Source organism: Pectinophora gossypiella, chromosome 26 (genome assembly GCF_024362695.1).
Source record: "Pectinophora gossypiella chromosome 26, ilPecGoss1.1, whole genome shotgun sequence".
Classification (NCBI taxonomy): domain Eukaryota; kingdom Metazoa; phylum Arthropoda; class Insecta; order Lepidoptera; family Gelechiidae; genus Pectinophora; species Pectinophora gossypiella.
Genome location: NC_065429.1, coordinates 715,936 through 728,311, shown reverse-complemented (window position 1 = coordinate 728,311; position 12,376 = coordinate 715,936). Strand labels below are relative to the sequence as shown.

At 37.6% G+C, this 12,376-nt stretch overlaps 1 protein-coding gene across 4 annotated transcripts in view; it reads left to right on the top strand.

Moving 5' to 3' along the window:
* LOC126378340 (uncharacterized) overlaps positions 1 to 12,376 on the top strand; it is a 55,156-nt gene that overhangs the window by 12,535 nt on the left and 30,245 nt on the right. The window contains exon 1 of one of the 4 annotated variants that reach the window (XM_050026599.1): positions 6,157 to 6,457. The exons of the other annotated variants lie outside the window; for them this stretch is intronic. Within the exon in view, the coding sequence (XP_049882556.1) occupies positions 6,445 to 6,457 (13 nt within the window). The 5' untranslated portion in view covers positions 6,157 to 6,444. Of the gene's footprint in view, positions 1 to 6,156; positions 6,458 to 12,376 lie in introns of those variants that run through there. 4 annotated transcript variants of the gene reach the window in all.

The following is a 12,376-nucleotide window of genomic DNA, read 5'->3' as shown; positions in this document are numbered from 1 at the left end:
AAGGAAAGGGACGGATGATTCACAGCTCTTAATTTTAGGAAGAATGAGTAAATGAATGAATAACCCGGGCGAACCAAAAGGTACGTCGCTCGTATGCAATCCGTTTGACTTAACTACATACATACATACATAAACTCACGCCCGTAATCCCTAATGGGGTGGGCAGAGCCACAAGTAATCAAAGACAACTTGCAGCCACTGTTGATACGATGTCGTAAGCTGGATATGATGAACCTTACTTAACTGTGTCGGGTTATTGACGGATGTAAAATTTTTAGACGGTTGGTTTAGATTTGTGCTTAAAATTGACGTGTGTTCCATAAATTTTATGCTTGTCGATTACCCGTCCCTTTCCTTTTCGGCGGATAAGAAAATGACAGATATAACTTAAAATAAAATTAGATGGTATTTACAGGAATTAGCACCATTATGTAATTTAATTTTTGACGTTCAAAAAGCGCTAACTTTGTAAGTCAATTTTGCAAAATTTATATCTTTGATTATTTTTTTGAGAAGCAAGCCACACTGCAACATTCCCTTGTCACACTAAAATGTATTATTAGGGAAGCTAGTGCATGTGTGTATGTAACAATACATAACAAGTAGCTTGCTCATGTAATTTCTCGAGCATACAGACCTTAACAAATGACTGCTAACCGCGTTTCACAGTTTCCTGGTAGAAAAAACTCGCCAATTTCACGCTCGAACAGCTTTCAAGCGAACGGAAAATTATATATAAGCTGTCTTCAATTAATTAGCTCATTATTTGCGTGTGTTTAATTATGTCAGAATTAAAAACATTCTTAAGTAAAACATTCTTAATCAATCAATAATTGGGTCGTGTACCAGGTTCAAGATAAATTATGAAATTCTGATTACTAAATAAACACAAATGTGAAACTAACGAAAAGCATTTTCTTTATTTTATTTAACTTAGTTATGAATTTTAATCAAGAAAAACGTAATAATAAGTTCGACATTTTATTACGTTTTTATGATGTCACAGTGTGCGTTTTCATACAAATTCCATGGTAATTTCGTGTTTTGACGTTTAGTAAAAAGTAACTGATTTGACTAGTTGGAAACTAGCCTATTGGGTAGTTACCTAAGTCAAAGATAAACTATAGAATTCTTATTACTACTAAACAAAGACAGATCTAATGGCGACAAAAAGAGTTTTCTTTTTTCTATTTAACTTATTTATGAGTTTTAAAAAAGAAAAATGTAATAATAAGCGCGACATTTCATGTTTTAACGTTTAGCAAAAAGTAACTATTTTGACTAGTTGGAAATTAGCCTAACACACAAACATAAACCCAGGTGGCATTATTGCTAAACAGTAATTACTGTCAGGCAACCTTAGGGTGAAAGAATTTAGAGTTTCCTTTTTTGCAAGCTTTAATTTGTATCAAATCAATCAAAAAGCTATTCGGAGGCTCGCCCTTTGGCCCTCTTTGGAACCCTGTGGAGTGCTATGATCCGGGCTCGAAGTTATTAAGGCGCTTGGACGCCTATGGTTTCAAGCTGGTATGCCTGAATTGTGATGCAGTGGTTGTTGTGTTTAGGGTTACCAGACCCTAAAATACAAAAGCGGGACTCGGCGTTACACAAGGTGTTAGAGATAGGGACATGGTAACGAAAACTTTGAGGGATTTATCAAGTGGAATTTTCCGTCGCAAAAGTATGGGACTGAAAATAATTTAAAAAGCACTAAAATTTTCATGAATTTTCTGACGGGAAATTTCACTTGATATCAACTCAGAATCATGGTCTGAATCCCTTCCCTTCAGTATTCGTTACGGTGTCACTAGGGGGATGATTCTGCTCATTATTAATATCAAGTGCAATTTTCCATCGTTCAATCATTGATTTTTGACGTATGTTTATATATTTTTTTGGAAATAAACAATCAAAAAATATTATTTGTCACGGCCAATCCATAACTTATCCCATAAACAAATTTGTTATAAATAACTTGCACTTGTAACACCATAAACAAAACAGTTACTTACAGAACAAAAATATCAAACAAAACAAAAATAAAATTAAATAAAACTAAATCAAATAAACAAAACTCAAAATAAAATAAATTATATACAATATGTCTGATAGAAATGGTATTATCAGAGATACAATAGGCCTATAAGTAATTGCCTATTGTAACCATCCGTTGACTCAAGCAATAATTATAATTAGTCATATGCCCATGGGTGGGTCGCAACGCTTCATTGGAGATTAAAGCATATGGCCCCAACGTCTACAGGAGTTACATGAAAGAAGAGAGCACAGTAAACATGTTCGAATCATACAATACAAACGCTTCTTAAAAGTCCAATAGACATTTACATTTAGTACGCCATAATGTCTCATACTGAAGAGCTCGGTGGCGTAGCGGTAAACGCGCTCGGTCTGCGATTGTTGAAGTTAAGCAACTTTCGCAAAGGCCGGTCATAGGATGGGTGACCACAAAAAAAAGTTTTCATCTCGAGCTATTCCGTGCTTCGGAAGGTACGTTAAGCCGTTGGTCCCGGCTGCATTAGCAGTCGTTAATAACCATCAATCCGCACTGGGCCCGCGTGATGGTTTAAGGCCCGATCTCCCTATCCATCCATAGGGAAGGCCCGTGCCCCAGCAGTGGAGACGTTAATGGGCTGATGATGATGAATGTCTCATACATGTCTCATATAGTGCGTGTATGAAACGATTGATGAATGTGGAGGAAGCAGGGGAAGTGATTCAGGATCGAAGCAAATTGAATTCCAGTCTCTGCTTACCCAATAAAGCAAGCAATAAGGCCGCCTGTTGTGCTTTTCTGTATATGTTGTTCTTATCTCTGTATTTTGTGTCCATTGTGCTCAATAAAGTAATTTATCTATATATCTACCCCAGTCGGAAATAGGCGTGAGTTTATGCAAGCATGTATGTAATGTCTCATACATTAGGCAAAAGAACTTTCTCACAACAAGATAAACATCGCAGGAGTGGCTGTCTGTCACAGCTTACATAATATATCAGTTTAAAGAACTTTATTCTCATAAAAAAACTATACATAGTCACTTAACATGAGAACTAAATGTTTTTACAAAAGATAGATAAAGTGCCGTTGAGCAGGCAGAGAGGGTATGCATATAAAATTTACCAAAAACAAGAAATACATCGCTTTGATATATAGCATGGTGTAAGAAAACCAGGTATGCGCAATCCTATGACAAGCCGCCATTGCTAGCCCATTGACGTAAGTGTTACCATTCAATTGGTATCTCCAACATTCCAAGGACGTAAATTCTATTTTGAAAATTAAGTGAATTACTGACTGATGTATTTAATTACTTTTATTTGTCACATAAGTATATAAAAATGACGTGGGTAATTTATTTTTTACGAAATGGCAACGCAGTGTTGGATGACGTCAGCTGGGCTAACCTTGAAATGCTAGCTGTCAGTTTTGAGCATACCTAAGGGGGTTAAAATGGCCACATCGAAGCAATTCATCTAAGAAAGCAATATTGCTATTTGACATTTGCGCGTGTAAAAGTAAGTTCGCAATGCAAACAAATGTCAAATAGCAATATTATTGCTTTCTTAGATGAATTGCTTCGATGTGGCCATTTTAACCCCCCAGGTATGTTAGAGAAAATCTTTGGAGCATGACAATTTGTTACTTGAGAAGGACAATACGCCTGCGTAACGGAGCATGTCGGCGCTATAATGCAAATATTGTGCCACGCACTGTCCACAGTACGTCTTGCGCAAGAGACGACATATATAACCCCACCACCGTACTCAGTAATTATTATTTAATTACTAACAACCTCCGTGGTCCAGCGGTTAAGCGTTAGGCTCACGATCCAGAGGTCCCGGGTGCGAATCCCGGTGGCTGACGAGGAGTGCGTGTGTAGACTCTGCCTTCCCCTTCGGGGATACAGGCGTGATGCATAATGTAAGTCATAGAGGTAGAAATAATTAGCACCTAATCCTCTAATTGGGTAGTTTCCTACGAGTAGGTCACAGATAGGTAAATTATGAAATTCTGAATCCTAAATAAAGACAGATCTAAAGGTTAGGAAAAACGCTTCCTTTTTTCTATTTGACTTATTTATGAATTTTAATAAAGAAAAATGTAATAATAAGTGCGACATTTTGTCATGCTTTTCTATGACGTCACAGTGTGCTTTTTCATACAAATTCCATAGTAATTTCGTGTGTTGACGTTTAGTAAAACTAGCCTATTACGATATAAAAAATGACCTAATAAAAAAAAAACAAAAAAAAAAAAATGTAAAATTAACAACTCAAGACTTTACGTGTCTCTAATAGAGCGCTAATTTCCGAACACTCCATACATCCTTTCGAGTATTGTATGATTCCATACAATCTATATCGTTATCGCTTTTGATGTTCGCCGCCAGCTATAATAGTAAGTAATAGTAAGTAAGTAAGTAAGTAATATATTTATTTCCTCTACAAATAACATTGTTCTTATACTAGTTTACAATCATTTTATAACATGAACATTAATAATATTTGTAGAGGCTGGAGCCTAAACTAGGGTACCCTGTGTTATAGGTCTCCAGGCCTCCACCTCCAGGAATACGGTCATTAATAATGTTATAAATAGAGCAATACAAAGAAAGTAACTAATAAAAAAAAAAAAAGTAAGAAATATGAGAAAGTAATTTAAAAATACTGTTACAAAAAGGTTGTGTGTGTGTGTGTGTGTGTATGTGTGTGTGTGTGTGTGAGTGTGAGTGTGTGTGTGTGTGTGAGAGCGAGGGTACTAAACTTGGGTTCGGAATAGTTTCTTCTTCTTCCACTATTCGGGTGCTTATAAATTGGAGCTAAGCAGTTATCAATAATAGTTCCTCAGTCTCGTCATAACTCAGACTCATAAGCCAAGACATCACCGTTTTCTTGCATTGATACACGTTTAAAGGGTATATTTTGTTCACTGCATTACATCTGTTGTATAGGTACGACCCAAGAAAATCGAAAAATCTTTTGGCGAAGGTTGTATTAAATAGTTTACTGGGACAGATTAGGTCATGTCTTCTCTTATTTTGAGAGTAAGCTGGATTATAAGTCAACTGAGTGAATAAACGACTAGTCATTACATTATTACATTTAAAAACATAAGCTCACGACTATATCCCAATTGGGGTAGTCAGTACGTCCATTGCAAGATGAACTAAGTACCCACACCTCACCGAGAATCCCGGTGGGGACATATCACAAAAATCACATTGTGATCCCTAGCTTGGTTAGGACATTACAGGCTAATCACCTGATTCTCCAAAAGTAACATGATCCGTGCTTCGGAAGGCACGTTAAGCCGTTGGGTCCCGGTTGCTACTTACTGATCTAAGTATGTAGTCGTTACATGAGCCATGTCAAGGGCCTTTGGCGGCTCAGTATTAACCCTGACACCAGGGTTGATGTGGCTGGTATTCCACTTCACAACCCACACGATAAGTAGTAGTACCGAGCTTTCTGTTAGACCAACGTGATAGGCGAGCCGTATATAATGGTCGAGCGAATTGCGTTAGTGAAAACTGCACTTAAGATAAATTACTCATTGGTGCAAAAAGTAAAAAGTACTTATTTCATAAATTTAAAATTGTGGAATAAACGAATCGAAACACTCGGTTAAACCTCTTCTCCAATACATACAGTCATGAGCAATATAATGTACCCACTTTAGGACTCTGTCGCGCATATTTGACATTTAGTGAGACTTACAGTTCAATTTGTCAAAAAAGTTAATGTGGCATGGTACCAAAGTGTATACATATTAATGCTCGTGACCGTACACTACACACGAGTCTTTACAACAATTATTTACATTATCCAATAATAAATTACCTAAGAAGACATTAAAAAAAACCGAAAAAAACCATCTGGTTAGTACAATCATCGCTGCCCGGCACGTGCCGTGGTATAAACAACTGTACTAGTTGCCGTCTGGTCCCCCCTTCTTTTTACCGTTACCATCACTCACCACTTCGACCATACCATCGCACTATGCTCCATCCATTGCCGCTTGCGTATTCGCGCTTTCAAAACTTTCCGATTCAAGCAAGGCATTGGACACCGTCGATAACGGTCCTACCGAGGTTTTTAAGTATAATTGGACTTAAGTATTGAACTCTGTACACGTCATACAGTCTCTACGCCCACGGGAAGGCGGTCGTGCGCGAGCGCAGTTCGAATATGGAGTGAAATTTTTTCTTCTTTAAAACTTCCGCAGGGTACGATTTTCGGTCCGCTGCTTCTAATCTGATATTAATCTGTGTTGATGACGATTTAATTTGCAGTTTAGAGTACTTATAGTGCGCAGACGTTATTTACTTTCCCAAGTGAAATTGGTTTTCTAAGTGATTGTTCGTTTTATTTTTAAAACAACTTGTTGAGACAATGATTTGACAGCGGTCAAGACGAGAAGCAAATATGAATGACATGTGTAAGTACGAGTGTTTTAACAGAAAAAAAAAATAAGAATATCAATTCCGTTACGTTTTAAATTACGAATATGTATCCAATTTCGTGTATTCTAACTGTAATGAAGAAAGCAAAAAGTGAAATTTTCGAAGCTGAATCCGAATAAAAAGATTTTTAATGTTATGGTGTTTTGTACATTGTTTTAGGTTTACGCGGTTATTATCATAATTAAAACACATAATAGCGGGTTCTGTCTGCCCGTAGAAAATTATGGATCTACCTACTCCACTCCAATCTCATCAGTCATCCCATGATCGAAATATCGGGAGTCTCATATCCCTGATTTGAACGCGGTAGGAACCCGTCATTATGTGTTTTAATTATGGTGTTTTTTCACGAAGTTTGTGTGGATTTCATTGACGTGCATAATTTCGTTTTTGACGAACCCTGTGGTGGATACCTAACCTTTTTGGTTTTTTAAATGTTATTATGTACCGTTAATATTAATTAATCTTTTAAGTAAAATACACTTTTTAATATTAATAATCCCGAAATATTAGACGAAATCCCGCGAGATCGGGATTGCTTTCCCTAGTGGATCAATCCCGACGCATAATATGATAACTTCGAGGTTGACGGGATTGGGCAGACCTCTTTGAGTTATACTTTTTGTTTTGATTATGCTGATTTCCAAAGAAAACTTAATTATCCCGAAAATTTCGGAATTTCGCGGGATTGGGAATATCTATCCCGCGGGATCACGAATTTGCGATATCGAATCTGGATTGCAATCTCTATCCACCACGCTACTAAATTGCCGGCTGGTAGAAGTGTCAGATTATGTTTTTTTTTTGACGTGACTTATTGTAGATTTGCCGCAGATGGCATTAACTACTTGGCCGGACAAATGGGGAGCCCTGACGGCTCTCACTCGGTGTCAGTATATGTACCCGTGCATTAAACTTACAAAACAACTCAAACTCGATTTCTTTAATCGAATGACTAAGTATTGAGAAAAAAAATAGGTCGACTTTGTAACAAAGTGGATTGAACCTTGTAACTTCGAGATATAGTTGGTTTCTCAACTTTGAGAGCATGAATCACAAATCTTGTGATTGTATAGTGAATGGTTAACATGTGGGTTGGAAATGTCGACACAAGTTCACGCCAGTAGACCTCATTGGGGTAGGAAGAGTCAAAAAGATTATGTGCATAGACCGCTTGTCTTCACAATCATTTACAAATACAGGGTGTTAGTGACATCGTAACGAAAACTTTGATGGATGATTCAGACCATCATTCTGTGTTATCAAGTGGAATTTTCCGTCGCAAAAGTATGGAACTGAAAATAAATTAAAAAAGCACTAAAATTTTCATGTATTTTCCGATCTTCTTATCGTGTGGGTTGTGAGGTGGAATACCAACCTCATCAACCCTGGTGTCAGGGTTATTACTGAGCCGCCAAATGCCCCTGACATGACTTATGTAACGACTACTAACATCAGTAAGTAGTAACCGGGACCAACGGCTTAATGTGCTTTTCCGAAGCAGGTGATCACGTCAGGGGCTTTTGGCGGCTCAGTAACAACCCTGACACCAGGGTTGATGAGGTTGGTATTCCACCTCACAACCCACACGATAAGAAGAACCTTGGTTCACTTCATGTTCAATCATGTTTACATCCCTTGTAACATACAACATAGTTTGGACTCCCTCATTGACCGAGCCATCCAATCGGCTTTATAATTGATTAATTGAATTAAAAACGAGTTTTGTCCAAATTGGAATGGGGACATACGGACGCGACCTTCAATAATTGTGATTTATTTCTATTTAAGTAATTTCGTCACGTGCAAAGAGGTCGTATAACAAACGTAGACAGATGCGTCAATGGGTCAAATGTGTAGTGTCTGTGTAAAACGAGGTGTTTCTGTGGGGACCCTTTTTTCGCATAATGTTGTTTCTCCTATTTTAATTAGGCATAACCGTTTAGGCATATTTTTTTCGTCTTTTGGCATAATTGTTACTTGTCATACTGTTTTACTTAGCATAATGCTTGTTAAGCCTAATGATGTTTGCCCTATTCCTGTAGGTTTATCACATTTAACTTAGATACCATAGTGTAATAGTAGGTTAGGGTGCGGCGCCAACATGTTTATTTAAATAGGTATGACTTTATACTTAAAGTGTTTACGCTTTATTATATTATGGGTAAATAGTTATGGCCAATGCCTTTTATGCGTAACTTTTTTTAGGAATAGTAAATACATATATGCCATGCAAATTTATGACATAAAATTTTATGCAACAAAATACGAAACCGTTTCTGTGGGGCCTGTGTGTTTCTGTATGCTGGACACAGGCTCCCAGCAAAGGAATGAATTATAGGATGTTTATATTAAGATATTATATTAAAAAAAGAAATAATCGAGCCTAGTGGGTCGATAGCGTTAAGCGCTGATTGAGGGAGAGACATTTCAAAATGTAACTATGTATCCTACTGAATAAAGATATACTTATTTGAATTTCATCATATCATATAAATACCGAAAGAATCCGAAATTCCCACGCATTCGTGTAACATTTTCGCCAACATTTCTTTATGTCATCATTAGCCTATTAACGTCCCCACTGCTGGGGCACGGGCCTTCCCTATGGATGGATAGGGAGATCGGGCCTTAAACTATCACGCGGGCCCAGTGCGGACTGATGGTTATTAACGACTACTAATGCAGCCGGGACCAACGGCTAAACGTGCCTTCCGAAGCACGGAGAGGCTCGAGATGAAAACTTTTTTTTTTGTGATCACCCATCCTATGACCGGCCTTTGCGAAAGTTGCTTAACTTCAACAATCGCAGACCGAGCGCGTTTACCGCTGCGCCACCGAGCTTCTCTCTTCTTTATGTATTTTTCGCAAATTATATTTAAAAACACAATGCTATTGAATTTGAAGACAATGCAGAGATTGCGAAGCCCACGCTCGCTGCGAAACTGACTGCATCTTGGCAACAACTCGATTATATCATAAGCTATTAAGCAAAAGATATTTCTACATAAAGATCCCTAGTTTGGTTAGGACATTACAGGCTGATCACCTGATAGTCCGAAAGTAAGATGATCGTGCTTCAGAAGGCGCGCTAAGCCGTTGGTCCCGGTTACTTAACGATGTAAGTAATTGTTACAAGAGCCATGTCAGGGGTCTTTGGCGGCTCAATAGTAACCCTGACACCAGGGTAGATGAGATTGGTAATCCACCTCACAACCCACACGATATGAGAATCGGCTCTAAAAAAAACAACTTTATTTGTTTTTTATTTTTTGCTTACCCCGGTGGGAAATAGGCGTGAGTTTATGTACGTATGTATGTTATATTTTTTATCACCTTCTAACTACATACTTATTTCGTTAGCGCCATTTTTTTTCGCCAAAGAATTCAGGAAATCAATTAACGTCCTGAATATTCTCATGTAACGACTACATACTTACATCAGAAGTATGTAGTCGTTACATGAGCCATGTCAGGGATCTTTGGTGGCTCAGTAACAACCGTGACATCAAGATTTAGATTTAGATTCATTTATTTCACATTTAGTTATACAACACATTGGTGCTAATTCCTGTAAACACCATCTAATTTTATTTTAAGTTATATCTGTCACTTTCTTATCCGCCGAAAAGGAAAGGGACGGGTAATCGACAAGCATAAAATTTATGGAACACACGTCAATTTTAAGCACAAATCTAAAACAACCGTCTAAAAATTCGCCCGGGTTATTCATTTATTTACTCATTCTTCCTAAAATTAAGAGCTATCAATCATCCGTCCCTTTCCTTTTCGGCGGATAAGAAAATGACAGGTATAACTTAAAGTAAAATTAAGAGATGTCTGCAGGAATCGGGGCCATTTTAGACACAATATAAAACGGTAACAACATAAATATGATCGTCGAAAATGATAATAAAAGAATGTCAACAAAGAAGATAATAAATTAAATCAAAATGTCAAAAGATAATAAATCAATTACAATGTCATGGCTAATAATAATTATAAATTAATTATGTATAAAATAAAATTACATTCAAGTAATTACAATAAAATACAATGTCAATTTTTAATAAAATCGTCCACAGAATATAGCTCCATATCCAACAAAAGGTTTTTTAGACGGTGACCGAAGGTTGATGAGGTTGGTAATCCACCTCTTAAACCACAAGAGAAGAAGAATAATTGACACGGAGCTCCGCGAATATTAAAAGGGCGTCTTGTGCATTATATCCTGCAGGAGCATAAGTCAAATATCAACTATCATGCAAGGTGATCCCTCGTTATCACAGGAAAGCGAAAATCCTAAGTGTGATCGGCTAATTATCAGAAAAACTTTTATATATGCAATGGCTCCGATTCCTGCAGACACCGCCTAATTTTATTTTAAGTTACTTATATCCGTCATTTTCATATCCGTCGAAAAGGAAAGGGACGGATGATTCACAGCTCAATTTTAGGAAGAATGAGTAAATGAATGAATAACCCGGGCGAATCAAAAAGGTACGTCGCTGGTATGCAATCCGTTTGACGCGCTGTCTACTTAACTGTGTCGGGTTATTGACTGATGTAAAATTTTTAGACGGTTGGTTTAGATATGTGCTTAAAATTTACGTGTGTTCCATAAATTTTATGCTTGTCGATTACCCGTCCCTTTCCTTTTCGGCAGATAAGAAAATGACAGATATAACTTAAAATAAAATTAGATGGTATTTACAGGAATTAGCACCAGTGTCTTACGAAAAGTACATAATAATAAAATAGTAGCCTATGATATAAAATACATATACATTGCCGGTAAAGTGGCTATGGAATTTGAGAAGCAGTAGAGCTATCGTAGTTATCTGTTTGCAGGAGTAGTGGTAAAAGAGAGTGGGGTTGAACTTTTTTTTGACGTGACTTATTGTATATTTGCCGCAGATGGCATTAACTACTTGGCCGGACAAATGGGGAGCTCTGAAGGCTCTCACCCGGTACAACGTTTAAGACAACAGGCCTGAGGGTGCCCAGTTGGGCGCGAACCCCGGCTCAGGGCTTCGTTGTCGTCGCCTGAGTCGATAGCGATAAGCGCTGATTGAGGGAAATCGTCGACCACGCCGGCGGGGTCGGTATCAGGGTTGGGGTTGAACCGGCGTTTTTATTCCGTGGCCGAACAGCAAATCACTGGTCTTTAGGCACAGGCCTTGCACTCTACGATAAAGCAAAAGATATGGTCACTGACCATAATATCATTTTTGTATTATGAATTGAATGGGATTGTTTTAGAAAGTGGCTGTTATTAGGTACACTATCAATATTGTTGCACGCTTCAGTAAATCAGTGGTGGCTGCACTTTCTATATTGTAACATAACATAGCCTCACGCCTGGATTCCTGATGGGGTAAATTCAAATTCAAAATTCAAATTCAAAAATATCTTTATTCAGTAGGTAACATAGTTACACTTTGAATCGTCAATTTTTACATAACGAACGTCTCATCCGCCTAAAACTACTGCAGCTTCCTACTAGGTAGGCAGAGGCGTATGGTAAATAGACCCTAGAATAGATGTTTTCACCGCTGTTTACAAATAATTCACTGTGTTCAGTGACTGCTCTTTGATTGTACGTCCTTTTAGGTTCAAAAAGACTTAAATTTATAAAACAATGTACCAACAAGGCGAGGGCGTTGAACTCTGTCGCAATTTGGCTTACAGGTGAACGAACGGCCGCAGCGTAGTGTGGTCGTGTGAACTATCGTCGATAAGCATGTTATTACTTACATACTTACATAGAAATCAGAATCATTTATTCAACGTAATTATCATGGATAAACTTGTTGAAGGTCAATGTAACATATTTGAATTTACGTCATTTCGCAAGGTGTTATGGCTGAGGAGAAGAAATGACAAGAAACTGC